At 38.1% G+C, this 16,708-nt stretch overlaps 1 protein-coding gene across 4 annotated transcripts in view; it reads right to left on the bottom strand.

The window, feature by feature from the left end:
• The window catches only part of ARMC9 (armadillo repeat containing 9), a 59,332-nt gene that overhangs the window by 16,150 nt on the left and 26,474 nt on the right, over positions 1-16,708 (bottom strand). For all 4 annotated transcript variants that reach the window (XM_033068532.1, XM_033068533.1, XM_033068534.1 and 1 more), the window contains 10 exons: positions 16,076-16,168; positions 14,765-14,855; positions 13,774-13,897; positions 12,146-12,285; positions 11,289-11,365; positions 9,231-9,305; positions 8,060-8,150; positions 6,709-6,776; positions 2,080-2,184; positions 828-943 (listed from right to left, as the gene is read on the bottom strand). In XM_033068532.1, coding sequence (XP_032924423.1) covers positions 828-943; positions 2,080-2,184; positions 6,709-6,776; positions 8,060-8,150; positions 9,231-9,305; positions 11,289-11,365; positions 12,146-12,285; positions 13,774-13,897; positions 14,765-14,855; positions 16,076-16,168 — 980 coding nt within the window. The remainder of the gene's footprint in view (positions 1-827; positions 944-2,079; positions 2,185-6,708; positions 6,777-8,059; positions 8,151-9,230; positions 9,306-11,288; positions 11,366-12,145; positions 12,286-13,773; positions 13,898-14,764; positions 14,856-16,075; positions 16,169-16,708) is intronic.

Genomic DNA, 16,708 nt, shown 5'->3' with positions numbered 1-16,708 from the left:
GTCTTGAGCACTATTATCAAACTTTGTTTGTCTTGTAGTCTCACAGATTAAGTATCCATAGAAATAAAAGCATTAAATCCTCACAATAAACATGCCTGTATCATTGCTACCTGGACTTGATCAAATCCAAAACTATGCAACTGGAAGTTAAAAAATCATTTACATTTGGGATCTCATTGGTATTTTACTTCCTCAGGACAGTGAACAGGACAAATCTCATCTCAGAAATTAAGATATACTCGTTCTAACAGAAAGCAGAGAATATTCAAGGAGCTATATGGTAAGACTCCTTTATTCCATTCACAATAAGCCTTCTACTCTGACCCAAATCACATCAAGAGCAAAGTGTCACACACACTTCTGATGCAAAATTTATTTCTTTCAAAGCAAGGAAATCCAACATAACAAGATTTTTATCTTACCCATTTTCTTTGTCATCTGTCATCTAACAAACCTCCCCAGAGCACTATACTTTGCTGCCTGTGAAGAGGAAGATCCCAAGCACTGTAGATGTTTGGTGCAACTTTCCAATGGAATATATCACAAGAAGATGAAAGAACATGTGGGCTATAATGCAACTTTAAATCAACCTGATCAGTAAATATTTATTTGATTATTTTGAGAATGCGACCTCAGCCAATGGACCTTTCTCTGCCTGCAATGTTCTGCTCCTTTTTTTGAAATTCTCTGTAATGAATGACAATGGCAATTCAGTTTTAGAAAGGGAAGGTGTAGTTATTTAGGCATTGCTATGGATTTTTCTGTTGTTGCTACGCTTTTTAAAAGAGCTTAAAAAACCCAACTTGGTCTAATTTGTTTGGACTTACATTAGATATGCAGTTCTGTGATAACGTGGTGTCACAGGTCTCTGGAGAGGCTCATCTATACTCTGATAAACACCAGCAAATTGCTTCTTCTTAGTTTTTGGAGTGTGAGTCATTATCTGATACATGGAAATGAAGAAAAAAAAATAATGCAGTGGAAAAACAGGTATTTGAAGCCATAGAGAAAATTCTATAGAAACATTGCAGCAGAAACTAAATTGCATTCTGGTGTCACTGGATAAAACTGTCTGGAATCACTGAAAGCTCTTTCATGACATCTTCTCTCAGGCCACTTTTTCATTGTCAGGACTCTGGACTCTTGAATCCAGAAGGCATACATTTATAACAATGGGTTGGATGGAAAGGTTCATAAAGACCATCCAGCCCCAAGGCCCCTGCCATGGGCAGGAACACCTTTCACCAAATCAGGTTGCTCAAAGCCTCATCCAACCTGGCCTCAAACACCTCCAGAGATGAGGCTGCCACAGCTTCTTGGGGCAACTAGTGCTAGAGCCTCATCACCCTCACAGGGAAGAATGTTTTCCTTATATCTAATCTAACCTACTCTCTTTCAGGTTGAAGCCATTCCCCCTTGTCCTATCACTACATGTTCTTGTGAAAAAGCTCCTCTCCAGCTTTCTTGTAGGCCCTTTTAGGACTGAAAGCCCACAATAAGGTCTCCCTGGAGCCTTGTCTTCTCCAGGCTGAATAATACCACTCTCTAAGCCTGTTTTCACAGGAGAGGTGCTCCAGCCCTCTGAATATCTCAAATTAGTCACAGCACAATAAATGGCATTCATACAAACTTTATGCTTTTTCACTTAATAGCTTTTTGCTGCTTGAAGTAAGGCAGACAATACTTGATCCAGCACAATGCCTGCAGGAGCAGTTGACTTTTCAACTTTCCTTTTTTCTAAAATAATTTCAGACCAGCAGAATGTTCCAGTATTAACCTGCTCAGCACTTTGCTTTGTGTGCTCACAGAGTCACTGGTGTAGCACCAGAACCCTAAGGCTGCCTGTAGCTTATTATTAAGCCACAGCCTGACCACCCCCTGTGAAAGGGTAGCTCCTTTCTCACACTGGTTCTGCTTCTCCTGAGCAGCAGCTCTTACACAGACTGAAAGATTCAGACTGCTCTGCAGGTAGCACCTGCCTCTCCAAGCAACAAATTGAAGACAGTGGTGAAACTACTGAAATAAAACACTAAACACAGGAAATTAATTGATTTCAAGATTCTAAGGAGTGGTACTCACTCCCAAGTACTCAGTTGTTAGCAGCTTCTCTCCTGAAAGCTCTCCCATCTGAGGCAGCAAAACCTCATCTTTGTCCAGATCAGGCTCGAGGGTGTCACTGTCCCCCTGCAAGGCAACAAGAAACTCAGGTGTGCAAGGAAGCTTTAAAGCTGGTAATAAGGGACTGGTACAAAAAGCTTGGAATCAGTATTTCAGGATAAAAACATCATATAACAAGGTAAAAATCCTGTGTTGATTTTATTCCACAAACCCAAATGTAACCAACTTCAAGTAAAAACTACCAAGCATTCACTCTCCTGTGCCTATTTCTAGAATAACTATGGGTGATTCATGGAAGCTCTGCAGCTTCTACAGATCAAAAAAAAACCAGGAAATTTTGAAGTTTGAGGGATTTCTCCAGCAAACCAAACCAGTAATACAGGAACAAGACAGTATTTTTACTTGTATTTTGCTACTAAAAAGAATTCTGTCCTCCACAAGATAGCCTAAGACAGACCCACTCCAGATGAAGAAAATGTTCTTTGCTTTTGAAACCTTTTGTAACAGTAAATGTAAATGACTGTCAAAAACAGTAAATGAGAAAAAGTGAAGGAATCATTCTAAAAAGGTATATGTAGAGTGTCTGGCATAAACTCCATTGAAAACAAAGGCCACTGGACTCTGATGAGCTCAAGAGCACAATGAAAATGAAAAGCAGTTTTACTTTAGTGAGATTTAGACTCAGTTTTAAACAGACACAATCAGCTCTTAACTACCTGGAAAGCTGGGTATGTGTGAAAAAATAACCCAGAGGATGGCAAAAGGATAAACACTTGTAGACTAGGCAACAATCATCTGTATCAAGGGAAAAACAACTCACCACCCCCTGCCCCTCACCAAGAAACCACACTCCAAAGTCCACAACATACTGTATTTTGATGGGAGGGGAGGAAGCTGCAAAGATAAGCTCTATAAATAGGTCTGGGGGCATTTTTTCGTTACATGGTTTGTTCATGCAGCCAATCCTGTTCCCTGACATTATTTAACCTACCAGGTAACCGAGCCTGAAAACTGCCCCCTCTGCCTCCTTGTACAAAATAAGGACTTTGCCCGATGTGCCATCACCGCTGAAGTAACACAATTGGTGCCCTGTTCCCCACACTCACAGGCTGCAGCAGATGTTGGCAGCAAAGTCCACTAATGTAATGGTTTGAAGCTCTGTGATTAAGCTCTTTCTTTTGATGTACCCTGTGGCTGAAGTGCATTTTCACACGGCAGCTCTCTGATTTTATTGCCAGGTGCTGAGTGACAGCGGATCAGAGGGTGTCTGATAAATCGTCACTGTACTGTCACCTCACACAGCTCCAGCTTGTAACTAAACTTTTGACTCAGAGCTACAACTGCACATATTCACTTCTACAAGCAGCTTTTCAAGATGGTCCAAGTCAAATAAAAAGCAAATGCAAAGATCAAATACTGGAGATAAATTAAGTCAGTATTTAACAGACTAGTCAAGAGAATAGTAAGCACCAGGAAACACACACTGTGACTGTGGGTGTCAGCACACCCCAGAAGGCTGACATCTCAAGGCTGGGTATGTACTCCAAGAGCCAGTGTATCCTAAACTCTACACTAGTTAATTTAAAGCTTACCAGACAAACACAAAAGCCAATTTATTTCTGAATAACAGCACACACTGGCATTGCTCCAGTGTCACACAGTAAAGAATCTTAAATTTCTGAATGTATGATGCCCTTCAAAATCCCAGAATTTTCCTCTGACAGGCTCTGTGTTTAGGAGAAAGTAATCATTACCACAAGATCTGCTCAAAGCCAAGAGAGAATTCATCAACTCTAAATTAAACACAGTTAAAAGCAAAAAAAACCCATGAAAGGTAATAGTGACAGCACTGGGAATATTTGCATGCTCTTGTAAACAATTAAAGCTGGAGCAAAACCTGCAAATTAAGGCTCCATGAGTCTCTTTGTTGTTTTTAAAGTTGTAAAGGTATAAATAAAGGTATTGAGCAACAAATTCTAACATCAGTAAGCAGTTTGAAAACATGTCACTAAATTGGCAAAAATAGCAATATACGGACATATCCTGAAATGCATTCAGTCTGTAGTAGTCTAAAAGTTACGTAAAAGCAAGACTTTTGATAAAATTTTCCAAAACTTTCTGTTGCCAGATCACAATATCAGATGTTATCACAGAACACCATTGAGAACTCACTGCAATTCCAAAATACAAGAGAGTTCCAAGCATTGAGGCAGTGAGTCAACAAATCTTTGTTTATTTAACAAAGTAACAACATTATGCATTACTGCCACGATATTTGGAAACTATATTTTCTAAACTGAGGGATTAAGAAACCAGATGTCCTTGTAGCAGAACAGAATTATAGTTCCCAGCAGCAACAAGGATTCAGAATGCGTTGCAATTGATTTACACTAAAAACAGTCTCTAACCTGGCTTTTCTTTTTAATATAATGGTAAAACTCATGAAAAACTGGAATTGGACACTTGTCTGTTTCAAAAGCCTACTGTTATTTTTTGAGTCAAAAAATAAAATCCATTTTAATCACATGATGGTCCAGTGGCAAAAATACATTTCAAAAGGATTTGACCTAGAGCCTTTGCTGGGATTATAGCAGCAACTCATCTAGGGGGTAGGACTGAACAGGAGAATTCACCTTCCTTTCATTCCCAGAACAGGTAAAGTGATGGAAGTGTTCAACATTATCATGCAATTCAATGCCACACCTTTCAGGAAGGAATTCTTATCTATGTGTTTTCACAACAAAACACAAATATCCTTTAAAAAAGTATTCCCAAATTCAACCAAAGGCACTATCACCGTGGATTCTCACCATACACCCAAGACTCTCAAAGCCTTGAAACATCAGTTAAAAGGTGTTAAGCAGCATTTTAAGCTAAGGGAAATTTTAATGGTTAATCTCCGGGAAACCCATCTTGCACACCACAAGCATCGATTTTCAGTTGGAGGAGTGGCAAGATTATAAAAAACTGACTTCAAGACTGCAGGAGGTAAAACAATTACAATAATCTAATCTTATAAGAAAAAAACCCCAAAATACTGTATTCCCTTAGAATAAAAAGTGGAGAGCTGATTGTTAAATAAAACTTCCTTGTGGTTCTAAACTTAAAATTTCCACATAGCTCTAACTTTAGGCAAAGGGATTATTAGTTCCCCACCTATTGTGCCACAACACATGAGGTATACACAATACAACACAACAACTGGATAAATAATGCAACCAGTGCAAGGTTTCCATAGACACTGCCATGCAAAGGTTGGATCCTGCATGGTGCTGCACCCCACAGCAGTTGAGAGCACACCACACCTGTTACAGTCAGGATATTTGCATCTTTATCTGCTCTCAACACAGAAAAAGGTCATTATGCACTAGAAAATGTATTCTGTCATGCTGCAGTAACAGGACAAATTTTAGATTTGGCTTTTCCCCAGTCACTGTAATTCCCATTAATGTGCAATGAGCTACTAGAACGTGGACACACAGCTTGCTAAGTTTTATCTGTCTTATTCTTTGTTGGCTCAGGACAAAAAGTTTGTATTTTGTCAAGAAGCATGGTTTTCAGTGAATCTGCTCTGCAGTAACACTTCTAATACAAGAACATTTTGCAGTTCACGCACTCTCCATGTCACTGAATTCTTCAGGGCAAAACATGCTATAAATGTATGTGCACACATACACACTCCTAAGTGTGCAGAAATACTGTTTCCAGGACATCTACCATACCTGTTCTTTTAAATTTCTCAAGCAAGGCTTCTCAATAAAATAAAAATGCAGTGGGATAGATTTCCTTAAGATAAAACTCCCACATAACTGCATAACTGCATTTTTAAGCCTCCACTGTGCACTTATGGCAATAGAGAAAAGGCAACACCACCAGTGAAGACTGGGTATAACATTTCCCTCACATGATTTACATCTTGCTTTGGTTGTTAATTTAGGTGATCCAGTATGTTATGTTGTCTACACCCACGGCTCTGTGAAGACAGCTTCTTAAAAGATGTTGAAATACTGGTATAGAATGTATTTATTAGCAGAGAAGGAAGTACAAAGTTAATCAGCTTATATTTACTGATATAGTTTCTCATGCTTATTTTATTTTCTCGTGGGATTTATTCCTTATTTGTAGTACCTGTTTCCTTTCTTACATTCCAGCAATTTGCTAAACATATTTCAAAGTTTTTAAACAGCAAATAAAGTCACACCCTGAATAGATAATGATACCTTAAGAAAAAGTGACAACCTGTTTATGAACTATGCTGGTAACATACTTTTATTTTTTTAACTGCACCCAATAGGTCTGCTTGAAAGCAAGATTTCTACTGCTACAGTAACTCCTCATCTCTTCACTTATGTCAAGGTATAATCCTTTAATTGTCACAGAGGTGGTATACTGCCAAAATAAAAGAACAGGACTTCAAATGAAGAAAAGGTAATAGAAAGAGATCCAATTTTCTTGTTAATGCAAGAAGAATTAAGTAAACATAAAACCCAAAAGCAAAACCCATGAGAAAAAAAGGTCTAGTTTATTGACACAAATATTTTCTAAAAGGTTAAGGATTTTTCTAAAAGGTGTCAGAAAGTTTTTACTTACTTCCGCATACTCCTCTTCGTCATAATCATCATCATCATCAGACACAATACTATCATTGAATGGCTCTTCTAGAAAGCAGCAAAACAAAATGGTGTCAGTTAAGTTGCACATGTACAACCTAACAGAATCTCATTATCACCTCACTTTTAAGATTTAACCTGCTTCTCATACAGACACAACTTTTTCAAGAGAACTATTGGAATAACTTGATCCTGTAAGTACTCTAGAAATCACTGAAATCAATTTATATTTTGGAAAATGACAGACATAGAAACACTCTGGAACAGTTACTTTCTCATAAAATCCACAGTGATGTCTCACCGTATTTACTGACAAGACTCTAATGAAAGTGTGTGCACGGCAAGTTTACCTATTTATCAAATTTTTTTTTGTAAGAGACTCTACTTCTCCCTACAAATATTTTAATAGCATACTGCTGTTGTACATAAAAAGTTAGTACTCATGCAGAATACTTATTTTAAGTTCTGGACAAAATTTTTTCCTCAGGAAAAAAGTAGCCAGGCATAAACCGGAAATCTGAAAGCGTAACTTGTACTCATCAATGACTCAGACAAAAGCTCTTAAAAATACCATTTCCAAATAGAAGAGGAGTGGTTCTATAACCTTGAAGAACAAATATTGTATAGTGGCAATATAGTGCTTAAATATTTTATTTGTTCTTTTACAAGTTAGAATTGTAAGGCTGTGCTCTCTTTCCAAAAGCCAAAGAAAACAGCTGACCTTGTTCTATGTTTGCTGTACAGAAAGATGCAACCACAATTAATCTTCTTTTAATTATTTACTTTCTCTTTCTTCAACCATCCTTTCAGTCACAGGCAACAGAAAATGGAATAAATATTCCACCTTCTCAGCCTGTTAACAGCATCTACAATTCCTATGACCCATCAACATACTCTCCAAAAAGGATGGTCTCTGCTCCCTATTCAGGATAAGCCATTTCACATAAAGCTACACCTCAATAGAGCAAGAGATGAGCACAGACAGACCTAGTCCCTAAATCCTGTTTTACAAATGTCTAATGTCTAGTTGGCAGCAGTCTCTCATTACCACCAGACCACTGGCATGAAAGAAAACAGTCAAGGTCATTTTATTTACAGTCTCAAAACTTTGGAATTGTGTCTTACTCAGCCTTTTATTTCTTCTTTATTACTACAACATACAGAAAATTTAAAAATACACGACTTTCAAACCCTGACATTCACTATTCACCCTCTCTCAGACCATCACACTATTGTTATTCTTTGAGGGTTCCAATGCCAGGTAAAAACATGAGCTTTTTTTATGGCTTTTGTGAAAGATTTAAGGCTCTGATAGTTGCATGTGTTCTGACCTGAATTGAGTTGCTTGATAACAAATTCAATCTGTCGAACCATCTCTTCATTTCTTTCCTTGATAAAGCAGCGCAGAATTTCTTCCATTCCCTGATTGTAGCAGAAAACATTGTTAGATCAGAATTTCATGTGACCACAGTGACAGAGATCTATTAGCTAAAATTTTTTTTTTTTTGGTCAGGAAAAACAGAGGCAGTGTGAAGCAAACCACAGTGCCTAGCTCGAAGTGTTGCATAGACAAAAGAAATACACTCTAGATTGCTTCGAGGCTTAAACAGAGACATGTCCATGATGAATTTTTAAATTCATCAAATTTTTCAGCAAATTTTTACAATAGATCTGTGGTTTTTGCCTTCTCAATTAAGTACACAATAGTCATCAGAACAGGATAAAATTTGCATCCACAGAGACAGCAGTGCAAGGTTCAGAGAAGGAAAGCAAAAAGCAGAACCAGCTTTGACTTTAAACCTGGCCTCTATTTTTATGGCTCCTTATAGCCTTGATGTTGTGTCTTTAAGCATTTAAGATCACTTTCAATCCTCTGTGCTCTGTGAGGTAGAACATCTGACAGCAATTATGTCCCCATAACTCTCTGGGCTAGTTCCTAAGATACAAAGACATACTGCTGTCCTAGGAGTAGCTTCCTCAATCACAGAAGTTGAATCAGTCTTTACCATTATAGAAACTTTCACAGGAAATCAGTTCCTAGTTCTGAAACCTTCCTCCTGCCCTCCCCAGATAACCATGTCTATATACCAGGCAGAAGGAAAAGCAGCAAGAACTTATCTTAGTGGCTACTAATTAGTGCAGAATGAGCTACATAAGGGAAAGAAGTAGCAGGTGAGATGAAAGCATCTCCTAGGCCACGAGTCTACAAAATGTTAGAAGGACACACAATTCTAACCACCTTTAATTTATAATTCAGACAGAATCCTACACACTACTGGGGCTCCACTCCTGGGAAAAAGACCCGAAAATATTGCAGGAGTGTTTGAGACATACATTCATACTTTCCCGAGGATCAAAGGGGAAGGGCCTCTTGTGGGCTCCCTTCTGAAAATGCCCTGGCTCCCACCTCACAGCCCTGCTGGGCCCTGCTCAGCAGGTCCCTGTCTGGGCATCTCTGGCACAGGTGTTGATTTTCATGCTATGCAAAGCAGCACATCTTACCATCTCTTTGGCTTCTTCTCGGACAGAAGGGATGGCCAGAATACTGTACAGGGCTCCATTCACATATGACTGGACCTAAGAGGAAGAAATAGAAATACCATGAAGAAAAACTCTTACATTCATCCCAGTTGACTATCAGCAAAATACAAGAGTGAAAGTGTAGAATAACTGTACTTCAAAGAGTTTAACCAGGCTTGACTGGACTTGCAAAAATCCCCATATGGGAAGTAGAGAACTTTCAGGATGCAAATATACTGTGATACAGTTGATCTAAACCAGTATGCTGCATGCCAATTCCCCAAACAGCCCCCCTCCTTCTGATAATGTATTCTTGCAAATTGACCTAGCCATACGAAAAAACAAAGGAGAGAAAAACAGAAAAAGGTTAGTTTCTGACAAACGCTAATGGCAGCACAAAAAAAGGACAAAGAACAAGGAAAGACCCTGCCAGGATGGACTCAAGACAGGTTTCAAGCATTGTAGCCTTAGGCAGGATGATAAAGCCATACCAGCTTCAAACATCCTCTCACTCTGCTGCTTCTTACTGTCCCTCAGGAAAGGCAAAACACCTGCCAGCACAAAAGCTCTGAATTAAGGCTATTGAAAGCCACCAGATCTGTCAAACTAGTTTTGCCAGGACTTATGTGAGCCTTTCTAATGGCCAGTTACTTTTGAAGCACTAAGATTTTCAGTCCTCTGTCTGTACCTTTGGAAAGTGAACAATGAGCAGGCCTAGGAGCAAGGGAAGCCAGGGAAGGTAAAGGACTGGGATTTATACAAGAATTCCATGGCTTCCCAGGAAGCTCTCCTCACACCAAAGAGCACTGTATTCTACTTTTGATTAAAAAAATTGATCTACTTTTCAATAGTAAAAATTCTGTCAAAGTAAGTGCAAAGCACATTGTAAGAATGCAGCCTCTGAGAGAAATTTCAAAGTAATTTTAAGGCACAGACTTCAACAACATGGTAGCATTTTCTAAGTATTTCAGTCTAGGGGTCGGTATTTTATCTTGTATTAGTATGTATTGTCTTAAACTTTCATCATTCACAGAACAAAGGCAGTGAAAGAATCCCATACAGGTATGTCACAATTAATCAAAACAATGCTAGTGAACTGATCTACATCTTCTAATGAATTCATGACACGTGGACGAAACACTTTGTTGAAATGTTCTCTATTTTCAACTTAAATTATAGACAGAACCCTTGATGATACAGACACTGCATATAAAAACAAGACACAGAATTTATATTTCATTTTTATTGGAAATCTCCAAACACCCTGCATAATCATCATGGAATTATTCTAGAATACCGCTGTAAAAATTCTGCCTCCATGAATTCAGCTTTGTACAATATTTGTCTGCATTTCTTTCTGCCTTAAATTTTACTACACAGCTAAAGAAATGCTCCTCTGCAGAGACAGCTGAAGCAATGCTTTATATATCAGCCAGTAGTTATCAGAGTGATGTGTTGAGGCAGAAATAACTAATAATTTTTAGCATTTTCCTCTGAGGTAGTTCAATTTAACATCTAAGATGCAAGTGTGCCCTGAGATAGAAAAGAAAGGAACCTCAAAAGGTTAAAGTGACAGGTCCAATGAAGTGGAAGATAAAAAGATATTAGGGCTTGAATGCCACAAGTCTACTATTTCCTTAAAACTACAGCAAATGTGTTCCCCTGCACCTGATGTTTTGCACAATGGGTTTGCATCTCACATTGTTCATCTCGTGAAGGAATTAAGCTTGAGGAGATTTGGTGCATGACATTTAACAGCATCAGAAATTGCAATCAGGGCACATGGACTGCATGGTAACTGCAACCAAAAGCTTCCATTCTTAGCTGCCAACATTTGCCGAAGCAAGACATGTTTCTGTCTAGAAAAACCTCTGCTCAACAAAATAAAATTTTGAATTTTAGGCAAAATTCATGCAACTTACTTACGTGGGGGTCTAATAAAGGAAACAAAACCAATTTACTTTTTACATTTTTTCCTTTCTTATTTTTAAAATTTTTCTTTCCACCTTTTCATTAACCCAAAGTTTGCTGTACAAATACCTTAGGATTCTCATGGTCAAGAAGACCAGACAGAACTCTGAGCGTGTGGTTTGGGATTCTTGCACACATTTTCTTCCCTGCAAAGGCAGAACACATAGATATGCTTGAAAAATAGAATAGATCAGAGCAAGTTTCTTTCTTAATTTTTAGAATCCCTATTAAATATAGTTTGCACAAAGAAATACTGTTCCTGACAAATGCTCAGTTGAAATCAGTGAAGTTACTCTGGATTGATGCAGTTGTAATCTTGAGCAGGATGCAATACAAAGGGGATTTAAAATTTAACAAAGGCATTTTTTTTGCTTACAAGAAGCAGACGATTTTTCACCCTTACCTTACTTTCCTTTTTAAAAGGAAATTTAATTTAAGCTCTTTTTAAGACTCTTGAACACAGACAGGATCTTATTTTCTTGGGGGTGAATCTCTGCATTGTAGAAGTGAAGGCAAGGTGAAGCCTTAAGCTCCCTGACATTACTCCTCAACCCAGTTCTTTCTGTTTACAAAGAAATCTCTTATACAGAGTCTGTAAGTGGACAAAAAGTGTCCTTTGAAAAGTGGGCCTGGAATGTAGCAATGGCAGCCTTCACATACTAATATGAAAAATAATTAAATCTTATAGGGTGTCATTGTTTATTTATTTGCTTAATTCTTTAGAATTTGGTGAAGGTAACCTCCCATAATTAGAATTATTGGGAAAAAAGATGTGCTAAAAAGCATTGGTTATAACACTCAAATATCTCTGGTTGTGGTCCCTGCTGCTTATTGTAGTCACTTGAAAGAATCCTGGCAAAACAGAAAAAAAAGATTCACAATCCTCCCTATTTCTTGGAATAAGGTTTTAATTCAAAATGTAAGACCTGCACTCCGCAGACAAAGATTCATGAGCAAGGCAGCACAATACTCCAGGTTGTAATCAGACAGGCAATCTGGGTCTATTAGAATATCAACCAGCCAGAAAATGAGCCCATCTTTGATCATTGCTGACTGCAGTCCACGCCTAGGATTAAAAAACAAAATCAGATCACAAATCACAAATGTTAGATTACAGCATAAATAGCTTTCAAATACATTACAGCCAGTACAAGCACGTTAAAAATATACTAGCCTACAAAAAAAAAAATCCCTAAACTACTAATTTTGGCAGAATCACTAAACTATGTAATTAACAAAGCCTGAAAAAATTGAAGATGCAGATTCCCATATGATTAGAGGACTAAAATGCTGTTGGATAGATTGGGGGGGCGGTTGCCTTTAGGTTTTTTTTCTTGTTTTTAAACCTGTGAACTGCTGAAGTAAGTTTCTTCATTGTTTTCTAAGACTTCTTACTCCAGCTAAAATGGCATTTTCAATTGTCTTTCAAAATTGTTTTAAAAAGCCAGCTAAACACCATAAAACAAATTAATTACCTCTTCTGTCATAGGTAGCCATAGCACTGTAGCACTTTTGTACTGTCAATTTGACAAATGAGGTTTTTTTCTTGAATCTATTTGCACTTTTCTCTAGAGGTTCTTAAATCTCATGCTCTTTTAACTCAACTTGTAGCTGCTCTCAAAGACTATGCTGAATAAAGTGCCATGTGGCCAACTGCGATCTACAATAGAAATTCCACACTTCACAATACAAAAAAAAAGTATATACTGGTAGAAAAGTCTCACTGAAGAACAGCATTTTAAATAACATTATTTCCAAGAGACATTATATTAAATTGCAAAGATCAAAGCAGGTGCTTTCCTGGCTTCGGTCCTGCAAGCTCATATGTTTCTTAGTGCTGGATATTGCAGCAGGTCTATGGCATGGACTAAGCAAAATAAGAGAGGATCTGACCACATATTAAAAAATATTCCCTTATGTCAAGTATCTGGAATTAACCTCTTGTAAGATTGTTACTTTTTAGAAAATAAAGCACTTCCAAGTTTTCAGTATTTCTCCTCACTGCTGTGAAAACAGAGTTCCTAAGATCATATTTGATAAATAGAGCATGCCCTTTACTGCTTTGGCATATTTCTTTTGTGGTGGGCATTTGAGTCAGAGTGCTACTGCAAAAGTAAGAAACAAGCATGCATAGACAGTTTCAGGAAAGAGGGTCAACAGGATAAAGATGAAATCCCTGAAAAATGCTTGCAGAAAGGATAATGAAAACCTTATGTTTTGGAATGTAACACAACTCTTTTTTTCCATGTAGTATCGTCAGAGCTTTCTACGTTAAGACTTCACTTTCTTCAATTAAGGAACACATACAAAGCACACAAGGCTGAGGCAGGACATGTACATTTACTTGAGCCTTGACAGCTGGTAGGAAGTCAGGTTAATTCAGTCAGCAAAACTGAGTTCTCCTCCATAATAAGTGACATTGCTTTCATCAGCCATCAGGGGTTCTGATGATTGTTATGGGAAAATCAAGTGCTCTTCTTTCCTCCCTAAACAGAGCCTAACTAGCCTGCATTTCCTCTCCTGCTGTCACCACCACACGCTGCGCTTTCATCACCTGAGGCTGAATTTCTGCAGAATCCCCAGAACATTCTCCCATGTAAGAGACTCCTTGTCTTCAGCTTTCAGTCTGTCCTCCAGCATTTGCAGCAATGTTGGGTTCTGAGAAAGGTAGGCACGACCTGGTGCAAAAAGCGATGAAAGAACAGATGCTGAGATAGCAGCTATGACAGAAAACCTCCCTCTTTTGGAAAAGTCAGCAGGACTGACCTCAGTTTCCTCTTGACAAGCCACAATCTTGTGCCAAGATCCAAACAAACCTGCACAAAGTTGTGTAGCAGACCAGTTGCATTCAATCCAAACACTTGGGGTATTAGAGGTCCACACTTGCCAAATCAGTACCACACAGAATCCACTATGAGTATATGCTTTCTGATCTCTCAGTTTTATACAATTGAGAAAAAGAATAGAAATATCCAAGAAGTTTGGGAAAGTCAGGTGCCCTCCTGCTACTGACTTCAAATGAGATTTCAGTGCCTAGCAATACTTAGCTCCAAAAACAGCAGCAAACCAAAAGCCACTTTGGGACAGGCAGAGATACAAAGCTGGATACGTATGCATCTGGATTGTTAGCAGTGATACACAAAGATTTGTTCAGGTGAGGACCAGGAAAATGCAGGAGCCACAGTAGTTACTATTGCACAGCCTGGGAGCAGGTCTGCCCACAGGACCCCTAATTAATGGGGATTTTTCTCCTTAATCCATGGAGAGACTGAAGACTATACTAAAGGCAGTATCTGAGCAAGTTCCCACATGGATCACAAATCATCAAAACAAAGTCAGAAATACTGAATATAGAGTGTCAAAACGATAACTTTTCAGATACTGAAAAGCTGTTTTGAATGCATGTAGCAAAAGATAGTGAGTCCCTAGAAAAAGGGTGCTAATAAGGTTCTAAATTTCCACATGCACTGACATGCACTTGTGAAGCACTAATAAGACAGCTTTATATGAAAATGCTATCTTATTTTTTGCAGTTAATCTTTTACCTTCTATCAGTGAAGCAAAAGCATTGATGAGCCTTGCCATATACTGTCTGACTACCTCACTCTTAGAATATAATAATTGGAGGACACTTCTCTGAAAAACAAAGCAAATGTTAATAAACCACAAAGAAGGAAAACACAAAAGTTAGTCTTCTACAATGTTGTAAAAGCTTCATTAAACTTACATAGGAACAAAACCCCTTTGAATACATATTGATTTGTCAATGATGTACAGTATCTTTTTTTATTGGCAGGAGGCTGAAGGAGAGATGGAAAATTAACAAACAGGCAAATAACAACTTCTTGGTTGAGTCTGTTAAAACACTATTAAACTCTGTGGAAGTTATAATGAGCCAACATAGTCCAGCTAAAGCTGGTACCTAAAATTAATATTCAGTCAGTGACAAAAAAATCCCTACAAACCAAAGCACTTAGTTTTGTTGATGAACTTAAGCACAGTAATGTCACCTGAATACGAATGCTTTTCTTTGACAACAAAGAGTGTGGGAAGCAGCTCAAGTAACTTATCAACACCACCACCTGTTTTATTCCAGGCTTTACATATAACTTCCCTCTTACAGAAATTTAGAGAGAGAAAAACTGATGGTTGATTTAATAATCCTTTACGTTTCCTAGTGGTACAAGTGACTGTTGCAAAGGCAGTGAAACCACAATCAACCAAGCAGGCTCAGTGCCTCAAACCCCTGGGGAACTCAATTATGCACAGAAGTCACTACAACCAATGAAGAAAGTCGTGTTTTTCTTAGCAACAGTACTGGGTTATCAGGGACTGAAACAACTTTTCAAAACCAACAGACCAGCAATTCCCCTTTCTGAAGAAAGATGCCAATCCACCTCAAATTCACAGAAACTCATTGACCATGCTATTGCAGGTGCACAATGTCACATTCCATAGTGGCATTGGGACTAAACTCCTAATTAAGTTCTTATCTTAGATCAGTGAAATTAATTGAGTGCATTATTTAACAATACACAATCACTCAAAAAGAGACAGAGGATCTGATAAGCAAGACGTAAAGGGCCTCAGGCTTCAAGCCCAGAGAGGTGATAAACTTCCATTTGTCTACAAGAACTGTGTTTACAGTAAGGGCTCTTGTAATGCAAAGCTTTGCCATCAACACTTAAATACCAGGATGCAGAAGCTAAATGTATCACCTGATTTTGGTACTACTACTTGTTTTTTTCTTCTTCCTTTCCAGTGAGCAATAAAATTTTATGATCATCGCTTCAAAGACACAAATGAGCAGTATCACACAGAAGTTGGACAAGTGACAACTCTGAGTTTCAGCTGACCTGACAGTTGCTGTGGCAATCTAGGAGGTCATTGTTGATGTAGGCTTGCATGATAGTGTCTCTCTGTTCTCCAGGATATGATGTTGTCAAGCGCTAAAATAAATAACAACATAAATAAACAAGTAAGAAAAAAACCACAAAAAGCCAAAACTATGGATTGATGATCCCTGGAGATTTTAAAGGTGCTAATATTCTGTAGTTGAGAAACCTCTTTCATGGGGAGCAGTAATTCAACCTCAGTGACCTAAGGGAAAGAGATTAAATGAACTGACCTGACCTCAGCTCTGTGATCCATTACAAAACTGTTACTTGGGAACTGTCATCATTGTCCATACAGGAAGGATACAGAATTGTTTCCCATAAAGTTAAAGAAGAACCTCTAATAGTTACAGATGTGGTGCTTTTCTTAAACATCTGAGACAGAGCACTGGGCTAGAACAAACACATTGTTTTTTATGTGAAAACAGACACTGAAACTTGATCAGAATTCCATTATTATCATCTTCCATGACTGTCACTTTGAACACATCAGCTTCCTTTTCAGCAGGAAAATGTCACTGTTGTCACCTGTAGTTTTTCTGAAATGTCATTACTTGACCCAATTCAACCAACAGGTAGGTTTCTGTAAAATAC

This window comes from Catharus ustulatus, chromosome 10, assembly GCF_009819885.2.
Source record: "Catharus ustulatus isolate bCatUst1 chromosome 10, bCatUst1.pri.v2, whole genome shotgun sequence".
In the NCBI taxonomy this organism is placed as follows: Eukaryota; Metazoa; Chordata; class Aves; order Passeriformes; family Turdidae; genus Catharus; species Catharus ustulatus.
The sequence above is the reverse complement of the archived record's forward strand: the minus strand, read 5'-3'. Positions and strand labels throughout refer to the sequence as shown.